Source organism: Procambarus clarkii, chromosome 49, assembly GCF_040958095.1.
Source record: "Procambarus clarkii isolate CNS0578487 chromosome 49, FALCON_Pclarkii_2.0, whole genome shotgun sequence".
Taxonomy (NCBI): Eukaryota; Metazoa; Arthropoda; class Malacostraca; order Decapoda; family Cambaridae; genus Procambarus; species Procambarus clarkii.
Genome location: NC_091198.1, coordinates 8,161,999 through 8,181,416, shown reverse-complemented (window position 1 = coordinate 8,181,416; position 19,418 = coordinate 8,161,999). Strand labels below are relative to the sequence as shown.

The following is a 19,418-nucleotide window of genomic DNA, read 5'->3' as shown; positions in this document are numbered from 1 at the left end:
CCCAGAAAGGGAATTGGTTAAGGAAAATCTTTAAGGGATATACTGGTTAAAATTAGTTTTCCATAACATTAGCGTACCTTCCATCAGCATTTCGACCCGTTGACGGGGCGTCAGCCGAGCATTTTTGATACTACAAAACTATCTGGAAACCTAGGTACCTATGTCAGAGTTGAGGTGGTCCTACGATTAACAGATAATAACAGTAATATCAGTGGTAATGCTTAATGAGAGTTTTCATGTGGCATCAAGCACAAATGAGCCCAGGATTCTGTGACATTTGAAAATATTTGTCAACTGCCCACTATATCCCCCCCCCCACCGGGACCATCGGAACACGTGACCCACCTTCACAAGTCGAGCTTCCACACTCGAATTTCTGTGAATCAAAGTAAAGGCCCTTGTTGCACTGCTTCTCTAACCAGCTGCCACTGCTGCTGCACACCCAGTACTTGCCGCAGTCTCCGGGGTCACTGCCGATCTCCCCGGGAGTACAGGACCAGCCGTCTGGAAAGGCACAGTCAAGCTATTAAATCAGGCAAGTCAAGCCCCTTGCTGCCTGTATCATCTTGGGAAATTGTTAAAGATAATACACATTTGTAGTTATGCATATGCTGTGATACTTAGCGGCTGTGGTCGCCCACTTGTGATACCTGCCAGCTGTGGACATCCAGTTGTGATAGCAGCTTAGGGTTAGCCAGTATCAGCTGTATCAAATATCAAATGGTGATGTGAGTTTAGGGCTAAGCTCATAGTAGTCACCAGAATTGATAATGTAAAAGGCATCTCGGAAATGTATTTTGCAAATGACTGTGGAGACAAACACTATTTTTAGCCATGCGCACCTCGATGAAATACTTTTGTTTGGCTGCGCAAGGGTTAATGAAATTGTCTTAAATGGAGGGTAGTAAGTGCAGGATTGGTAGAACATGTAATACTGGAGATACCTACATGTATTACACAAAGGATTATGTGCCTCTGTAACCCTTTCCACTACCGCCCACAAGATGGGTATGGGGTGCATAATAAATAAACTAAACTATTACACAAAGTGATATATTAAACTAATCGGTTATCAGTGTGAATGAATAAAGTGATGATAGTCTTTCACGATAGTTTCAGAGGGTAGGCCTACTATTGTTACTACTTCAGCTTCAATAGGTAATAATTTACTGTTGCAAATATAAGTGTTGTTGCATTTGCCAACACTCGGGTCGAAGTTGTAGCCTTGCTCGCATAGCCTCATCTTCCAGGTGTAGTTCACAGAGCATCTCCAGTACTTGCCACAGAACCCCGACTCCAGCAGAGTTCCATTCGGGCTACATGAAATGTCTGGAAAAGAACAAGAACACAGAAGCTGGTGAGGCAACCCGTCCTTTTAAAAATAACGTCGCTTTTCGCTGGTATGCGCGCTATGGCCAAAAATGGACGTAATTTAAAAGAAATCGGCACCCGAAAGTGATGCACTGTCCCGTTTTCTGTTTGCGTCCTCCGGCTTATTCGGTAAGGTTAGCAGAGGAAACTTTCAATTAACGTTTTCATGACGTTTTGAAACCATAGGAGAATTTCCTGTCCTCCTAACCTACCAGAGGACCCGTAACTTACTCTTTTGGAAAAACATATCCAAAATTTATTTTCATTTTTTATTTTCAAATTACGTCTATTTTTGGCCATACGGGCAAACGGTCAAATTCAGACGTAATTTGTAAGGTATAAGAAGTGGACATGGCTGAGCCTCACTTCTGGTATACCAATGATGATGGAATTAAATGAGAGGTTCAGTGAGACACTCCCCTGATGTGATTGGTGGAAATTAAAACTGTTGAATTACTAAATAATAAGGAAATACAGGAAATAAAGACTAGAAAAGGGAGTGACATTATGAAAATGAATTGGATTTCTGAATAACTTGAAAATCATACAAACATATAGACTGAATATACCTCTAGCAGCAGAAGCATGAAAGAATAAACAAACTATAATTGCAAAGGTGTACTGCAGAAAACAGCAACAACGGCACATATAATAAGAGCTATATTTCTGATATTAAGGGATCTAAATCATAGAAAGATAGAGTGGAAATATAGGTACACCCATGGCGGGGGAAGAAACGTGGGGGGTACAATTTTATTGTGAGTTATTGAAAGGAACTTTTTTTAACACAACAGGTAAAAGGTGATACAAGGTAAAACGGAGGAGATATATCAAGCCTTCTGTACCTGATCCCACTCGAGGAGGAGGACGATAGAAAACATTGATCATCAAATGCCATTATGAGCCATCGACTATTGTATAAAGGCCTTTGACTTCAAGATAGTCAAAGGTTTACTGTTTGACTTCTAACAGATGGGTTATGAAGTCATGAGAGTAGGGAAAGGAGATTAAACAACAGGAAAAGGAATTATATGACAATAAGGGAGTATCTTGGGCAGGTGGAATAGGAGGAAGAACGTAGGGGGGAAGACAATCAAAGAAATGATGGCACAAGTCAAAGGAAGGTGCACAGAGGTTGAGAAGAGATACATATGTACACTGGAATCCAAAGAACGTGTTATACACGAGTAAATATTGATGCCGTACGATGTTATTGTACGACATGAGGATTCTATCCTATCGTACGGCCTCATTATTTTCATAAAGATACATACCAACACTAAGTGTTAAAGGGGGGGTTTGGGGGATATGACAATTGATTGTTTAACAGGCAATACTAAGAAGCAAAAGGAAAAACAGTAAACATTGGAAGATTACTCAACAAATGTTATCTATAGAGCACAGTAACTAACCATTGCAATTGAATGTGCCATTACACTTGCCGTCGGATGGATCGAAGTACATGTTGGCGTCGCAGCCCTGCACCTCCCAGGTCTCCCTGACACACAACAGGTAGCTACTGCAGTTGCCAGGGACCAATATGTTACTGTTGTCAGTGCATGCCATGGAGCCTGGGTGGAGGAACAGAGCCGGTGTTGGTTAGTGAGGATCAACAACATGTATTCTTACAAGTTGTTCTAATTCTTAAAAAGGGATGATTTATTGTCTCTTATTCCCTTCAAATATTTCTCTCTCTCTCTCTCTCTCTGTCTCTCTCTCTCTCTCTCTCTGTCTCTCTCTGTCTCTCTCTCTGTCTCTCTCTCTGTCTCTCTCTCTCTCTCTCTCTCTCTCTCTCTCTCTCTCTCTCTCTCTCTCTCTCTCTCTCTCTCTCTCTCTCTCTCTCTCTCTCTCTCTCTCTCTCTCTCCTTCGCATTCTCTTTAATTGTCTGTTATTCTCCCCTTCTTCTCTATATTACAAACAGCAAAACTGAAAACTAAGATTTCTTTTGATAAATTCAAGCGTGCTGGAATGAGAACAAATAGGTCAAGAAATTTGTCCAGATACTCGAAGGCTAGACAACGATAGTAGTGTGAACCTGTAAGACTTACGACTCCCTGCAAGAGTTTCGAACCAGCAAGACTCACAGCCAGGATTACGTTTCCAAAGTTCATCTCCAGCGTGAAATTAGCTTTCTTCAGGGCAAAGTTTCACATCTGAATCTCAACGGAACAAACTAAAGACAGAAGGAATTGTTTATACTAAATTTTCAAACAAATTTAACACCTTGCGTCTGCAACAAACATTCTCCCAAGACGAATTATACCAACAAAAGCTCATTGATTCTGTGATTTTTTGTCCTCGTTAAATTTTCCACAAGAAACCGGTGGAAAGGACAGTGTCAACATAGTGAGCGAAGAACTAAGGGGTAAACTGAATTGCGAAACTCAAGAAAGAGAGAACAAAGCAGGTCATGCTAGAGAAAGTAAGGAATCTGAGGAAAACAACAGGAAAATTCGTGTCAAATTGGATAGGTTAGATGATAGGCTGCTAGAGAAAAATAGACCATTTCAGCGCCACTGTATCTAAAAATTTCAATATTTATTGAATTTTACTTCAAATAGGCAGATTTTTTAATTAATTGCATTAAGTTCGTAATAAATCCAACGGGTTGATCAGCCATTATTTTGTCAAATTATTATCATTAACATATTTATAATGTTAATGCTATTTGTTTGTGCATTATTATTATTATTATTATTATTATTATTATTATTATTATTATCTGGACAGTGTTGAGTTATCAGCCATCAAACTGAATACGGTTGTACGTCGACCTATCAGAGAGCCACTAGGCCTCTGACGTCAAGACAATATAGCTAGTGCCCAAGCCAAAGACTGATGAAAGATTAAGCTACCCCAAGAGGTGACATGGGCACGAATAGCCCGTAACAAGCCAAAGGCAAGGCAGCAGTTCAAATATCAACAGGATAGCGAGAGAACCTCAGCTAGGATAGGTCTGTGTTCTCTACGATAAATCAAGCAAAGGTCGCAGGAACTACAAACAATAACTCACGCACCAAGAGGGCGTAATACAGTGCCCGTGTTGTGAATTATATATAGCTAGTGTTGCCTAGCACTGGCAACCCATCCTAAGCAAAGGTAGTCTATGCTGTGGTCAGTCCCACAAGCACACAGACGGAAGATAGCCTCGGCCGGTGGAACAGGCTATTGGCCGTCATGGTTATGGTCGGAATCGCCAAACTTTGCTCAAGTAATTAAGATTTATATTTACGGCGCTGACCCCGTTGGGAGATCTTAGTCCATCGGGCGGATTATATACATTTTAGTGTGTGTGTTCACCTATTTGTACTCACCTATGCCTGCCTGCAGGTTCGAGCATTGGCGCTTGGATCCCGCCTTTCTAACCATCGGTTGTTTACAGCAATGACTCCTGTCCCATTTCCCTATCATATCTAGTTTTAAAATTATGAATAGAGATTGCTTCCACAACCTGCTCCTTAAGTGCATTCCATTTTAACACTACTCTCACGCTAAAAGAAAACTTCATAACATCTCTATGACTTATCTGAGTTTCCAGCTTCCACCCATGTCCCCTCGTTCTGTTAATATTACATGTGAAGATTTCATCTATTTTCACTTTGTCAATTCCCCAGAGTATTTTATACGTTCCTATCATATCCCCTCTCTCCCTTCTTTTTTTCTAGAGTCGTAAGGTTCAGTTCCTTCAGGCGCTTTTCATATCCCATCCCTTTTTACTCTGGGACAAGCCTCGTCGCAAACTTCTGAACCTTTTACAGTTTCCTTATATGTTTCTTCAGGTGGGGACTCCGTGATGAGGCAGCATACTCTAAGACTGGTCTCACGTAGACAGTGTAAAGCGCCCTAAGTGCCTCCTTACTTAGGTTTCTTAATGATGTTCTAACTTTTGCCAGTGTAGAGTACGCTGCTGTCGTTATCCTATTTATATATGCCTTCGGGAGTTAGATTAGGTGTTACGTTCACTCCCAGGGCTCTTTCTCGAATCGTCACAGGTAGGCAGTTCCCCTTCATTGTGTACTGTCCCTTTGGTCTCCTAACAACTGATCTCATTTCCATAACTTTACTTTGCTGTGTGTATGTATGTGTGTGGGGGAGGGGGGTGTCAATAAGAGCTACCCCCAAGAACAAACGAGTAATCATGGGTGAATAATGTCGCGTTTTGTTTACATTGATTGTATTGATTGACGAATATTTACACAAGTATTACAATTAACGTCACCGAGACGAGATTGTACACATTTTAATATAATTTTCCATAAAAATTACCCAAAATATATGCATGCATGTATAGCCCATATATACATATATAGTTTTATAAAGATTACCAGAGTGGAGTCTGGAAAGTCTTAAGTAAATAGGTACAGTTTGGAAAGTCAATTCTGGGCCTAAATTGGAATGTACCTAAAACAAAGACTGCTTAAGCAGAAGGTGTCAAGACACGATATATGAAACTCATTATTATGCTCCTCAGTAGTCAACTTAACGGTCAAGTGAACACAGATTAATGGTCAACAAACAATAGCGCTAATGCACCTAATCAGCTCGAAGATTAATGTGGACAAGAGGCTCTGACGATCTCTCTAAGGCCACTGGATGAGGAGTTTGGTACAAGTTAAAAAAAAGTGATTATTGGCGAATTAAGTACAAATAGGAATATACCGTAACATCCAGGGAATGAGAAATCTGAACGGAAGCTGTAATATCTTTAAATAAGTACCATTTGGTGATAAAGTTGAGATACGGTGTGTTAATGGGTTGAGTACAGTGTTGTCCTTACACGAGGGGGGGGGGGAGGACGCGGTACTGTGGGAAGCTTCCGGAACCTTCTCTACACGGCTGCAACCATGATGTTGTTGTTGTTTAAGATTCCCTCCTTGGAACAAAAAGTTCCAAGTAGCACAGGCTATGGTGAGCCCGTAGTGGACTTTTTTCTGCAGCAACCATGAGCTTCTCCGGTACGAGAAGGTAAATCTGGACACGTACTTGTGACACGGGAATAACCCGGTTTACCAGTGACTTCCAGAGAACATTCAGATAAGGCACTAAATCTGCACTAATTGGTTATTTGGAGGACCACACTATCCAGTTGAAGCTCTTAACTGCTCCCACTGGTTGATCCCATGGTAATTGATGGTACAACTTGCTCAGACCTGAGGCAGCAAATACATTTGACCATGTAGTACTAATGTTCATTCCTCGCATCCTGAACAAGAAAGAACATATGAACAGGTTGGATATCTGTTCAGTAAGTCACTTGAAGGCAAGTCACTGTCAGGAAAAAGCGCGGGAAATTGGTGGTAGGAAGACACACAGTGACAAACAACCTTTAGAGCTACTGTCCCGTAGTTACTAACTACTGGTCTGCAGTTAGTAGGGATATTCCTCTAACGCTCAAAGAGGATTGGCTTCCAATCCGGTCTCATCTAGGGTCAGTCACTCGTCCATGACCAATAGGGAGAGTTTCCCAGTGATTGGGGCTTGGAAGAGAGCACTAGGTACTATTAAAGAGTAGACACAAGCAAGATTATCAGCGGGACTACAGGTGATAACGGGCTGACCAGAAGGGTAAAACACGTACCAGCTTCCGTGGTAAGTGGTTCCAGGAGTCTCTAAAGTCTTATAGTTTTCAGAAATATTTCTTCCGTAGGAATTTGTTTTGAATATGAACAATTCCTATTGAGCTTATGTTGTTAGCGTTCATGGAGATGCTCAATTCTTCAAATTTAGAATTTTCACACTAAGTCCCGGTAGTACTGTCAGGTTTGTTCTTCACTCACAATCGGGAATTCTGTGTTCGAATTCCGGCTGAAACAGAAATGGTTGGGCACGTTTCCTATGACCTAGTGCGTCTGTTCACCCAGCAATAATAGGTATCCAGGAGTTATTCATCTTGTTGTGGAATTGCATCCTGGGAAGGGATCAGTAGGACGACTTTGGGAGTGACCTCGACATAGAAGCCTAACATGTATATACAAACTAGCTTCCTGTCCCTCGACACAATGAATTATTATTAATCATATTATTAAATTAAAATCTACTTGCTACATTATGCTTTGGTATAATTCAGAAGTTGATTAAAATAAAATCAATACAATTTACAGGGGTTTTGAGTAATTAGTCAACATTTTGAAAATGAAGACAGCTGAAGAGTGTGTCAGCTTTTACTCTTAAAACTGGTGAGTCTAGTCACTGGAATCAACTTGCTATATGGCTAGTAAGACAAGTTATTGCTTGGGTCTTCGGCATTTTGAAATTGCGTCCAATTTTTAAATTTCATGGTCACTACAAAACGGAAATTTCGATTAAGTATTGAGACTGAAAATGTTTAATACAAATATTTATTTATTAGTGTATCAACATCAATGATTTGATAAAAATGTAATAATTATTTCACATACACGCTTGACTATGTGAACTTTATCAATTCATCAGGCTACTTGTAAACTAATCATTACAAAGTTAAAACTTGAGTAATGATGTATTGTCGCCTATAGTATGTGCTGAGCTTATGTTCAATAATGTGTCTTGAGCTTAGGTTCAATAATGTGCTGAGCTTAGGAGGTCGTGATGGGTGCGGCGCCTGTGGGGTAGTCAGAGCCCATATACCAATCCGTCCTCTTACAGTTTAAATTAACAGTGTTCATGACGTTTTGAAACCTTTAGGAGAACTTGTTGCTCTCCTAACCTACAAGAGGACCCAAAACTTGCTGTTTTGGGTTCATTTCATTTGGAAAATAAATTTCCATTTTGGATTACGGCAATTTTTGGCCATAGCGCATACGAGCCAAAAGCGATGGCATTTGTAAGAAGACGGGTTGCATATACATACCGCTGAACAGTAAAGATAACATCTACTCGTGGCAACCTTGGCTACTAGCCGCAGTTACGAGTTCAGTTATTATGGCGCGAAAAATAACCCATTTCCAGCTGGTTGACTGGTAAAACAACATAATACAATGTATAAACATACTGGAATACATGACGAAGAGCAGCAGTACTTGTCCTACTTCTACCTGACGCTTCATCTTGACTCTCCTGAAGCCACGGGAGGTGGAGCCTAGTCCTTCCTCCGCCGGGAGCCACAGTACGTCTCTCACACAGCTTCCTGAAGGTCTGTTGCAGCCTGTTGAGGAGCCTGTCGAAGAGGCCTTGCTGTCCTCACGTGTCTAGTGTGCTGGGCTGAGATACGCGCACTTTTAAGTACACGCAGCCTAGCTTCGCGCACCCTAGTTTTTTTGCATCCTAGCTACGCGCAGTGTATCGCCAGTAATGTTATCCTGATAACTTGGCAACTGTGTAAACTGAACATTTGCATAAACTTTAAAGGACTTAAAACTCTCCTTTAGTAATTTTGCTCACGGGTAAGGGTGGAATATATAGAAAAACACACCCTTAAGTTCGAATGCTCTGAATTACATTTCGATTTATATAGAATGATAAAAAACACAAATGATAAATCGTATCTTACAGATGCCTGAAATTGTCATTAATTTTTTGGAAATTGGAATTAATCACTATATTTATAAACAACAGCTACGGACTTGCATGTATTCTTTCACTTCCAACGCAGCAACACAATATCTAGTTTACGGTGAAATCTTTAGCTAGAGTCTACTCTGACAACAATGACCGGAGCCTGCGGTGACCTATGTAGCTATGTAAAAAGTAGTAATTTGAAACTCCAAATATGTGCAATGAGCCAGAAGTCTGCTAAAAAATAACGCTCAAGAGTCATATTTCCGATGGTGATTGTTATTTGAAAACTGCAGGGAGGGGGGGGGAGGATTTGGGCAAATCTGACCCAATCGCCGTTTTCACTAATTTGCATATTTTCGGTATAAAAAGTCGTAATTTTAAACTCTATTTTATTCGCCTGGGCTCTAGGAGGCTCGAAACCCAGACCCCACGCGTGAAAGTATGTTTTAAAGTAAAAAAGAAACTAACATTGAGTAGGCGGTCAATGAGTCCAAATGTACGCTTTCAATAACCTGTCCTCAGGCCGGGCTCCCAAACGCATTCATCAATTTTAACAATTGAATTTAACAATTAAAAAATAGGTGTGTTCTCGTATATATATATTAACATTATTCATTCAAGTTCTATACATAGTTAGGTGTTTAGGTTCTGTTGGCGATTATTTGTATTTGTAGTACATGGGTGAAGCATTTATAGCGTTGTGGTTCGAACAAAATTCGTCAGTGAAGCATTTGTTTCGGAAGTGTTCAAATGAAATCAGTTGTGAGTCTTGTGTAAACCGTTTTTCATTCATATACAGGGGGTTTGGCGGGTGCATGGAATCACTTTTGAGTCTTTGTTTGGAGGACGGGCTGACACACGACTCAAAACTGATAATGTTTGAACAGTGCTTCGCTTACGATCTCTGTTCGAATCGCAACGCTGTAAATGCTTCACCCACGTACTACAAATACAAATAATCGCCAACAGAACTTAAATACATAACCTAATCTACGCCTAACTGTACACATAACTTATATATAAATTAATATTATATATTAGAGCAAAGTAATTTTTATATACACAATTGGTAAAATTTATGAACGTGCCTTTGAAAACAGCTGCGACTTTAATGAACGTGGCCTTTTGGCCTGAAGACAGGTTGAATTTAAAGACGTTTATGATGCAACTTCAATTTTTAACTACGGTGACGTATTTTAACATAAACAAATATGCAATTATCGAAATATATAGCCAAGTGTAAAAAGCTACATAAAACAAACAAGATTCACCCCACAAGTGAGCAGTGGGTGGCAGTGTGGGCTTGCAGGGAGGGGTGGGTGAAGCCTCCCCAAGCCTGCCTAACCACTCCCACCCTTAATACCCCCCCCCCCCCACCCCGACCCTAAGGAAGCAGTATGAGCTTGTCGCTGGTCTGTTACGCACGGAGTCGGCGAGTATTTGGCTCGTGTGTAGTGATGAGTGGTAGCATGTGGTCACGGCGAGTGTGTGTGGTAGTGGCGGTGGTTGCTTGGGTACCAGGAGATGGCTCGCTGGCCAGTCCTGTCGGTACAAACCCATGTCACGACTTAATTTGTGAGAAGCAGGGCACTGGTGGCGATTCTCAGGCTTCGCAGCTTCCTCGGATTACCGTGGGACTAAAAGTTGTGAAGCAGAACGAGACCATCCCAGAGGTGGCAGTTTTGACTATAAATAAAGGCCTAACTTCGGCCAACAGAACTTTGTCGTGGGATAGTGAGTCGTTGCTTTCTCAGAATCATTTTCTTCAGAGTGACCAGAACTCTAGTGCCTCCCACAGCGTGCCTCCAGCCTCAGGTGAGACCCCAGACTCTGCCCCCACGTTCCTGCCGCTGCCAATTGTGACTGTGTCCAGTCGTTTGTTGTTTGCTGGCGTCCAGCGCGACGAGGATGAAGAGAAGAGTCCGAGCTCCCAGGCCCGTGACCCACTACTCAGGACGTTGCAGTTTGAACCCGTGCCAGAAGGCGAGCCCTACCTCACAGACGTTACTCACGCTAAGCCCACAGTTCTAGCCTGGGCTGGAGCCGTCATCTCGGCCCTCCATCCTACACACTTCCCCTTCGGTAAGTTTCATTTATCGCTGGGAATGTTTTGTTTAGTCAGATTGTGTCCATATTAATAGCCGTGTAGCTGTGATTGTTATCCAGACCATGGGTTAACAATATGTTTCGGTTAATTTGCATAATTAGGTCAGTTATTAGGAAGCCCACTCTGCTATCTATCCAGTAAATTAAGCCATGGGCCCATTAACCCACAAGCCCATGGGGCAATAGGCCACCGACGGGGCCTATGGACCAAGTTTTATGAAAAATATTAGTTTTTAATTTATTAAACAAGCCATACCCATTCTGCGGGTGGCAGTGCACCCCATACCCATCCCTAGGAGGTGGTGGGGAAGGCTACACACACACTTAATGGGCTCCTAACGCCATCAACACATACATGGAGAGCTCAGCTGCTCGAGGTGACAACAAGAAACTTTCTAAGCCAACACATCAAGGGACCGACAAGAATGAGAGGGGGGGGGGGAAGATGAACCAGCTATGCTTGATCTGATATTTACCCTAAATGAGTGGCATATATGGGAAGTTAAGTTGGAAGCCCCCTTGCGAATGAGTGATCACAGTGTATTGATCTTTGAGTACCTGGTAGAGCTAGGATTTATCTCTCCAAGAAAAAAAAAAGAACTAGGAAACAAAAGGCTGGCATACCGAAAGGGAAATTATGAGGAGATAAAAAGTTTCCTAAGGGATATACCATGGGACACAGACCTCAGAGCTAAATCTGTACAAGACATGATGGACTATGTCATCCAAAAGTGTTAGGAGGCAATAAACAGGTTCATCCCGGCCCAAAAGGAAAAATCCGAGAAGCAAAAGAGGAATCCATGGTTAAATAGGGCATGTATGGAAGCAAAGGAACTTAACAAAAGGGCGTGGAGGAACTTCCGAAATAACAGAACACCAGAAAGCAGAGAGAAATACCAGAGAACCTGGAATGAGTACGTCAGGGTGAGAAGAGAAGCAGAGAAAACTTATGAAAATGATATAGCAAACAAAGCCAAGACCGAACTAAAGCTACACCACAGTCACATCAGGAGGAAAATGACAGTGAAATAACAGGTAATGAAACTTAGAACAAGGAAGGACAGGCATACAGAGAATGACAAAGAGGTGTGTGAAGAATTCAACAGGAGGTTCCAGGGGGCCTTCACAATAGAACAAGGTGAGGTCACTGCGCTAGGAGAGGGGGAAGTAAACCAGGCGGCCTTGGAAGTGTTCGAAATTACGAGAGATGAGATCAAGAGACAACTGTTGGATCTGGATGTGAGGAAAGGCTGTTGGTCCAGACGGGATCTCACCATGGGTATTGAAAAAGTGTGCACAGGCACTTTGCTTGCCACTCTTCATAGTGTATAGTAGGTCACTGGAGACGGGAGACCTCCCATGAAATATGGAACTACTTTGGCTGTCTTCCAACCCTCGGGCAGTTTTCCTGTTTCCAGTTGTGAGTGTTGGGGTTATCTTGAGATTTCGGGGATTAGCGTCCCTGCGGCCCGGTTACACATTACACCTTCTCTGTTACACACCCCCAGGAAGCAACCTGTAGCAGCTGTCTAACTACCAGGTATCTATTTACTGCTAGGTAACAGGGACATCAGGGTGAAAGAAACTCTGCCCATTTGTTTCCGCCTCCACCGGGGATCGAACCCAGAACCTCAGGACTATGAAGCCGAAGCGCAGTCCACTCATCTGTCAGGCCCCTTGGCCTGACAGTAAGTGTGGGCGAGTGGTTGGGTTGGGGGGGTTGCTGGGGAGTGGCGGCGTGGGTGTGGTTGAGGCTAGTCCATTATTCGGCTGGGAACGTTTCCTGTTACTTGTCTGTAATATGATTACTGACGTTGAAAGGTTTCCTGGGTGGTGCAGACTCCGGCCTGGGATGAGACCTGGCGGGCAGGCCCCTAGCTACTGTTACCCGTCCATACTGTCCACCCCCCCTCTGTACTGTCCACCCCCCCTCTGTACTGTCCACCCCCCCCTCTGTACTGTCCACCCCCCCCTCTGTACTGTCCACCCCCCCCTCTGTACTGTCCACCCCCCTCTGTACTGTCCACCCCCCTCTGTACTGTCCACCCCCCCCTCTGTACTGTCCACCCCCCCTCTGTACTGTCCACCCCCCCCCCTCTGTACTGTCCACCCCCCCCCTCTGTACTGTCCACCCCCCCTCTGTACTGTCCACCCCCCCTCTGTACTGTCCACCCCCCCCTCTGTACTGTCCACCCCCCCCTCTGTACTGTCCACCCCCCCCCTCTGTACTGTCCACCCCCCCTCTGTACTGTCCACCCCCCCTCTGTACTGTCCACCCCCCCTCTGTACTGTCCACCCCCCCTCTGTACTGTCCACCCCCCCTCTGTACTGTCCACCCCCTCTGTACTGTCCACCCCCCTCTGTACTGTCCACCCCCCCTCTGTACTGTCCACCACCCCTCTGTACTGTCCACCCCCCCCCCTCTGTACTGTCCACCCCCCCCTTCTGTACTGTCCACCCCCCCCCTCTGTACTGTCCACCCCCCTCTGTACTGTTCACCCCTCTCTGTACTGTCCACCACCCCCTCTGTACTGTCTACCACCCCCTCTGTACTGTCCACCCCCCTCTGTACTGTCCACCCCCCTGGTCTGTCCAACCCCCTCCCTCCCCCTTACTGTCTCCACAAATATATATATATATATATATATATATATATATATATATATATATATATATATATATATATATATATATATATATATATATATATGTCGTACCTAGTAGCCAGAACTCACTTCTCAGCCTATTATGCAAGGCCCGATTTGCCTAATAAGCCAAGTTTTCATGAATTAATTGTTTTTCGACTACCTAACCTAACCTACCTTTTTGGGCTACCTAACCAAACCTAACCTATAAAGATAGGTTAGGTTAGGTTAGGTAGGGTTGGTTAGGTTCGGTCATATATCTACGTTAATTTTAACTCCAATAAAAAAAAATTGACCTCATACATAATGAAATGGGTAGCTTTATCATTTCATAAGAAAAAAATTAGAAAAAATATATTAATTCAGGAAAACTTGGCTTATTAGGCAAATAGGGCCTTGCATAGTAGGCCAAAAAGTGAGTTCTGGCTACTAGGTACGACATATATATATATATATATATAATTGAAAACTCACACCCGAGAAGTGACTCGAACCCATACTGCCAGGAGCAACGCAACTGGTATGTACAGGGACGCCTTAATCCGCTTGACCATCACGACCGGACATAAGGAAGTGATAGCCTAAGCTATTTGAACCACTTCCCCGCCGGCACTCGGATAGTAATCTTGGGCATAGCATTTTATCAAATCACCTCATTCTTTGGGGCAACACATGAGGAACACAAATGCAAACAAGTTCTTGTTTGCATTTGTGTTCCTCACGTGTTGCCCCAAAGAATGAGGTGATTTGATAAAATGCTATGCCCAAGATTACTATCGGAGTGCCGGCGGGGAAGTGGTTCAAATAGCTTAGGCTATCACTTCCTTATGTCCGGTCGTGATGGTCAAGCGGATTAAGGCGTCCCTGTACATACCAGTTGCGTTGCTCCTGGCAGTATGGGTTCGAGTCACTTCTGGGGTGTGAGTTTTCAGTTGTATATAGTCCTGGGGACCATTCAGGCTCGTTTGCATATATATATATATATATATATATATATATATATATATATATATATATATATATATATATATATATATATATATATATATATATTATATTTATTTTGTGTGTGTGTGTGTGTAATAAATAAACACGTGGTGTGAGGGAGTCGCTCTGTCAGCTCTCCTGGGAGTCTCAACACTTCACAAAAACTGACCTAACAGAAGCCGTTTCAGATAATCGTATTACCGGGAGAGTTCTTAGCCGGACGGAGCCTACTTCGTAGTCCTTACACGGCTACGAGACTCACACAACATATCAAGTGATCCAAACAGAGACCCAGAGTGAGTGAGAGTGAGAGTGAGTGAGAGTGAGAGTGAGTGAGAGTGAGAGTGAGTGAGAGTGAGTGAGTGAGAGTGAGTGAGTGAGAGTGAGTGAGTGAGTGAGAGTGAGTGAGTGAGAGTGAGTGAGTGAGAGTGAGTGAGTGAGTGAGAGTGAGTGAGAGTGAGTGAGTGAGAGTGAGTGAGTGAGAGTGAGTGAGAGTGAGTGAGTGAGAGTGAGTGAGAGTGAGTGAGTGAGAGTGAGTGAGTGAGAGTGAGTGAGTGAATGGAGAATGAGAACTTTGGTCACTGGCATTTAAACAACATCTAATTAAATAAATTTAATTTTTGAGAACATTACATTAAGCGCTAATTGAAGTTCCAATTTTATTAATTTAGAAACAAAGCACCAAGAAAAACAAACTATAATATATGAGTCAATTTCCTCACCACGAGCCCCTTGTTCAGAACACTCACGAATGACTTCATGGGATGTCTGCCAAATTCATACCCTGGGTTCCTTCGTGTGTTAGAGTCCACAGAAAATACCAGAGGGTCATAAAGACCTTCATGCGGCTGTATAATTGGTCCATTCAGCAGTTTCACACAACGCAAATTTCACCTCTACCACCCAGATGCCTTCAGCAGGTCTTCCCAAACATATTCTACAAAAATCCCTTAACACATCCTGTGAAAATGTATTAAACTGACTTTGGAAACGCGCGCTGAGGGACACGACGCCGCGGCCCTCATCATTAGGCTCCGGGGAAATGTGTGTATTGGTAATTCCGCTTCACTTAAGTAATTAATGATGTGTACAAAGGTGGTGTATCCCGCAGAACTGGTGCGGGCGGCCGTGGAGCACCGGATCACACCCCTGCAGCTTCTCATCCAGGTCAGTCTCCCCTTCTCTTGTATCTAACGAGTCTGTGACGAAAATGGCATTGCCAGGACCTCGATGTAATTTGTAATGCATATTTGTAAATTAGCATTTTCATTATAGTTTCATTAGAGCTTATTCTTTGTATAATGTTTTATTTAAATGTTGAGGCCGTTGTTATATCAGTCGCTGCAGGCGGAGCCGTTGCTGGCGGCGTGCCTAGGGGTGTGTGGGGCCCTGGCGACGGGGATGCCCCTTGTGGGGCTGCTGGTGTGCTGCTGCCGCCTCGCCGGCAGGTGTGGGGCCAGCAAGACCCAGCACGGCCGCGCCGAGTGCTTCCACTGCCGCAGGAGGATGCTCACCGTCGCCCTCTCCTTCATATCCTGCGCTGTACTGTATGTTCCTGTCCGCTACTGCGCAACATCTTAGTGTTGACTTTTTGTATGCATCTCTTTTTCTGTCTTTTTCATTCTCCTCTTTTGTTTTTTTCTCTTGTTTTATCTTTCTCTCTTTCTCCTTTCCTCTTTACCTCTCTCTCTCCTTTCCTCTTTACCTCTCTCTCTCCTTTCCTCTTTACCTCTCTCTCTTTTTTATGGTAATCTTGGAATTGAAGATGTTCTTCATTCAAGGCCCCTGTATCTATCGGGGAATGTAATGAGTTTATTGATCATACAAATATTTTACACACGGCAGACAGCATCACAGCTGCTCCTTCCCAGTGTGATGGTGTTCTGCGCACTCTTGCCATTGTTTCATATTTTGTGATCAGGAGAATATATATTGCCACTGTTTCATTTGCAAAATTAAATCGACGAATTTCGGTATTATAAGGAGCCAGGAGGGGGCACCAGGCTGTGGCTTGGATAGTCATTTCCTACCTCCCCCCCCCAACCCTCCCCCATTATACCCCTCATCTTTCGTCTACCTACATCTACCTCTTCTCTACCCTCTCGTCTTCTCCATTTTCCACTTCCCCACTCTCCTCTCCACGCCAACCTCGAACAGACGGACATTTCCATTTATTTATATTGGAGGGATAACCGGGTCTGTTTCCCCCTATTTCCATCCTTTCCCCCCCATTCTTCACCCCCATCTTCTCCTTGGTCATCCTCTCCTCGGTCATCCTCTCCTCTCAGAAAATGTATTAAGAGGCACTGAAACAACTGTATGGGTCTCGGAAAATATATTAGTGTGATAACTAAACTTTAGGGGAATCATCATAAATACTTCATACTCGAGTCCATGGAAATTGTATTGGAGTCTCTTATAAATACAGTACTAATATTTCTTAAAGCATTAAACGTAGACCTACCCCCCCCCCAATTAGCCTATGTTCGTCCCGTACCCCGGATCAGTCCCCCTGCCAAGTTGGGCGAGGCTAGCCACAAGGGTCTACCTGCAACTTTGGACACACACTCTAATAGTCTCCGTGGTGTAGTGGTAAGACACTCGCCTGGCGTTCCGCGAGCGCTATGTCATGGGTTCGTATCCTGGCCGGGGAGGATTTACTGGGCGCAATTCCTTAACTGTAGCCTCTGTTTAACTCAACAGTAAAATGTGTACTTGGATGAAAAAACGATTCTTCGCGGCGGGGATCGTATTCCAGGGACCTGCCCGAAACGCTACGCGTACTAGTGGCTGTACAAGAATGTAACAACTCTTGTATATATCTCAAAAAAAAAAAAATAATAATAGTGCTTGTATAAGTATAACAACATACTGCTTTGTCTTTTCCAGTGCATGAAAGTTACATTATTTAAATGTTTAAAATACAATGTTTAACTGGCAGTTTTATAGGCTAGATCGTCTTCAATTGGTCATTAACTTCCTAAGATTGTAAAGTCTAAAAAATGATTAATGTACGTTTTTTTTAAGTAATTCAATTTGTCATCCAAAAGGCACCGAATAAAAAAAGTTCCTGTCCAAACCCATATTTTTTGGTGTGTGTGGAACTGTACACACATTAATTGCCTTTTGTAAATCCTAATATTTCCTGTGTCAGTGTTAAATGGTCTTCATGGTCAGCTGTCTCGCATGAAGCGTGTTGGAGAATGATGCCAGACGGACTCTTAGATATATATTCCACCCTGTTATATATTACAGAGTTCTATAGATGTACAAGATTTTGAAAGTGTGATCACCGGGTTATAGGGGATTATGGTTACGGCTCTATAACGCGGATATGTTTCCCATTATATAACCTAATGTTAACTCTCCGGCAGTTATTCCAATTGGTTGATGGTTGTGGTGGCTACCTGCAGGTCCGGCCTGGTGGTGGTGGTAGTGAGCAACCAGAGGCTAGGCGACGCCCTCAGCCAGGCCAGACACAGCATCAACAGCAACCTGCGGGACCTCAACACCTTCCTCGCCAACACCAAGATGCAACTGCGCTTCCTCGTCACCGACTCCCTCGAGCAAACGGTCCACGCTATTAACACTGATCTAGATGGTGGGTTGTAATATTATGTTTCACATGGTGCCTCTGGCTGACCCCCACTGGTTCGCTACACACTATCGCACGTGTATAATTATCACTTGCAATGATTAAAGGCAATAATGTGCACTGTTTGTATTGAAATGTTAGAGTTTTGTGGCAACTTCAGAGTGTTGTAACCTACACCGGGCGAGATGGGACGTGGCAAGGCTTGTATTCACAGGCTCATGGTGGTGTCCAGTCATTCATTGTTCAGTAGTAAATACAGTTGTTCATTATGGGTTTATAATACATTATAATTCACTGCTATTTGTATACCCTGTTTGAATAAACAATTGGGATAAACAGAACACGATTGAAGTACTAGAATTAAGCCACGATACTTGCAAGCTTTAAAGCATTGGAAATAATGAGTTAAAGATCTGAAAGCACGCCATGCAAAGTTAAATTTGTTGTCCACCCTTATGTAGAGCTGTGATATAATGTCACAGCTCTAGATAAGGAGTCTGCAGTCTTCAGGTAACCTTTGACACGTCTTTCCTGAGCTGTCTGAGGTAAAGGTCAAAGTAAAGTTTGAGAGGAATAATAGCAGTTTTTAATACTTTGGAGACAAAAGCAATTAGAAAATATCGCCAACTAACCAGGCACCAAATATACTGTAGTGCTTGTGCAGGGTTAAGTCTGTGCAGGCCGCCTGCAACGTGTCCTCGCGTATTGTGCTGCCATCACCCACCTGGAAAAGTCTAGGGTGTAAAAGTTTGTAAATCCTAACTTGTGTAGTCATGTGTAGTAACACCCCCTTCCCCCCACCCACACATCCATACACTCCTCCTTACTCTCATGAAACATCTTTTTCTTCAACTTTTCCACGCATATTCCGCTCTTCCGCTCTCTTTACAGACGGGCCGAAATCTGCTGATGGAGTTGACTTGACCAATAAAACCTTTATGTGCAGCCTTCCTCCGAGACAAGGATTTTTACTGCAGGAATTTATGCGTTTTTATACAGTCCTCAGGTAGTCAGATTTCATGGACCAAAGATTGTTAATATATTGAATGTCGCAGTACTTTCGTGTGGTGTAGGAGTCTTAAAGTTTCCACATTCCTTGCTGATGAAAATTCAACATTGGTTGTATGTCATCTTAGCAGGAGTAAGACGTTTAAGTTCTGCTTGGATTCCTGCCAATTTGGTGTTCCTGCTATGTCCTCGCAGACTCCGATGCTGAAGCCTTGCGTACCTGCATTCC

At 43.2% G+C, this 19,418-nt stretch overlaps 1 protein-coding gene across 2 annotated transcripts in view; it reads left to right on the top strand.

Moving 5' to 3' along the window:
• The window catches only part of prom (prominin), a 47,257-nt gene that overhangs the window by 3,401 nt on the left and 24,438 nt on the right, over positions 1 to 19,418 (top strand). The window contains exons 1-4 of one of the 2 annotated variants that reach the window (XM_069302969.1): positions 10,258 to 10,930; positions 15,698 to 15,753; positions 15,925 to 16,133; positions 18,000 to 18,187. In XM_069302969.1, the coding sequence (XP_069159070.1) occupies positions 10,306 to 10,930; positions 15,698 to 15,753; positions 15,925 to 16,133; positions 18,000 to 18,187 (1,078 nt within the window). In that variant the 5' untranslated portion in view covers positions 10,258 to 10,305. Of the gene's footprint in view, positions 1 to 10,257; positions 10,931 to 15,697; positions 15,754 to 15,924; positions 16,134 to 17,999; positions 18,188 to 19,418 lie in introns of those variants that run through there. The other variant, XM_069302970.1, reaches the window with a different exon arrangement.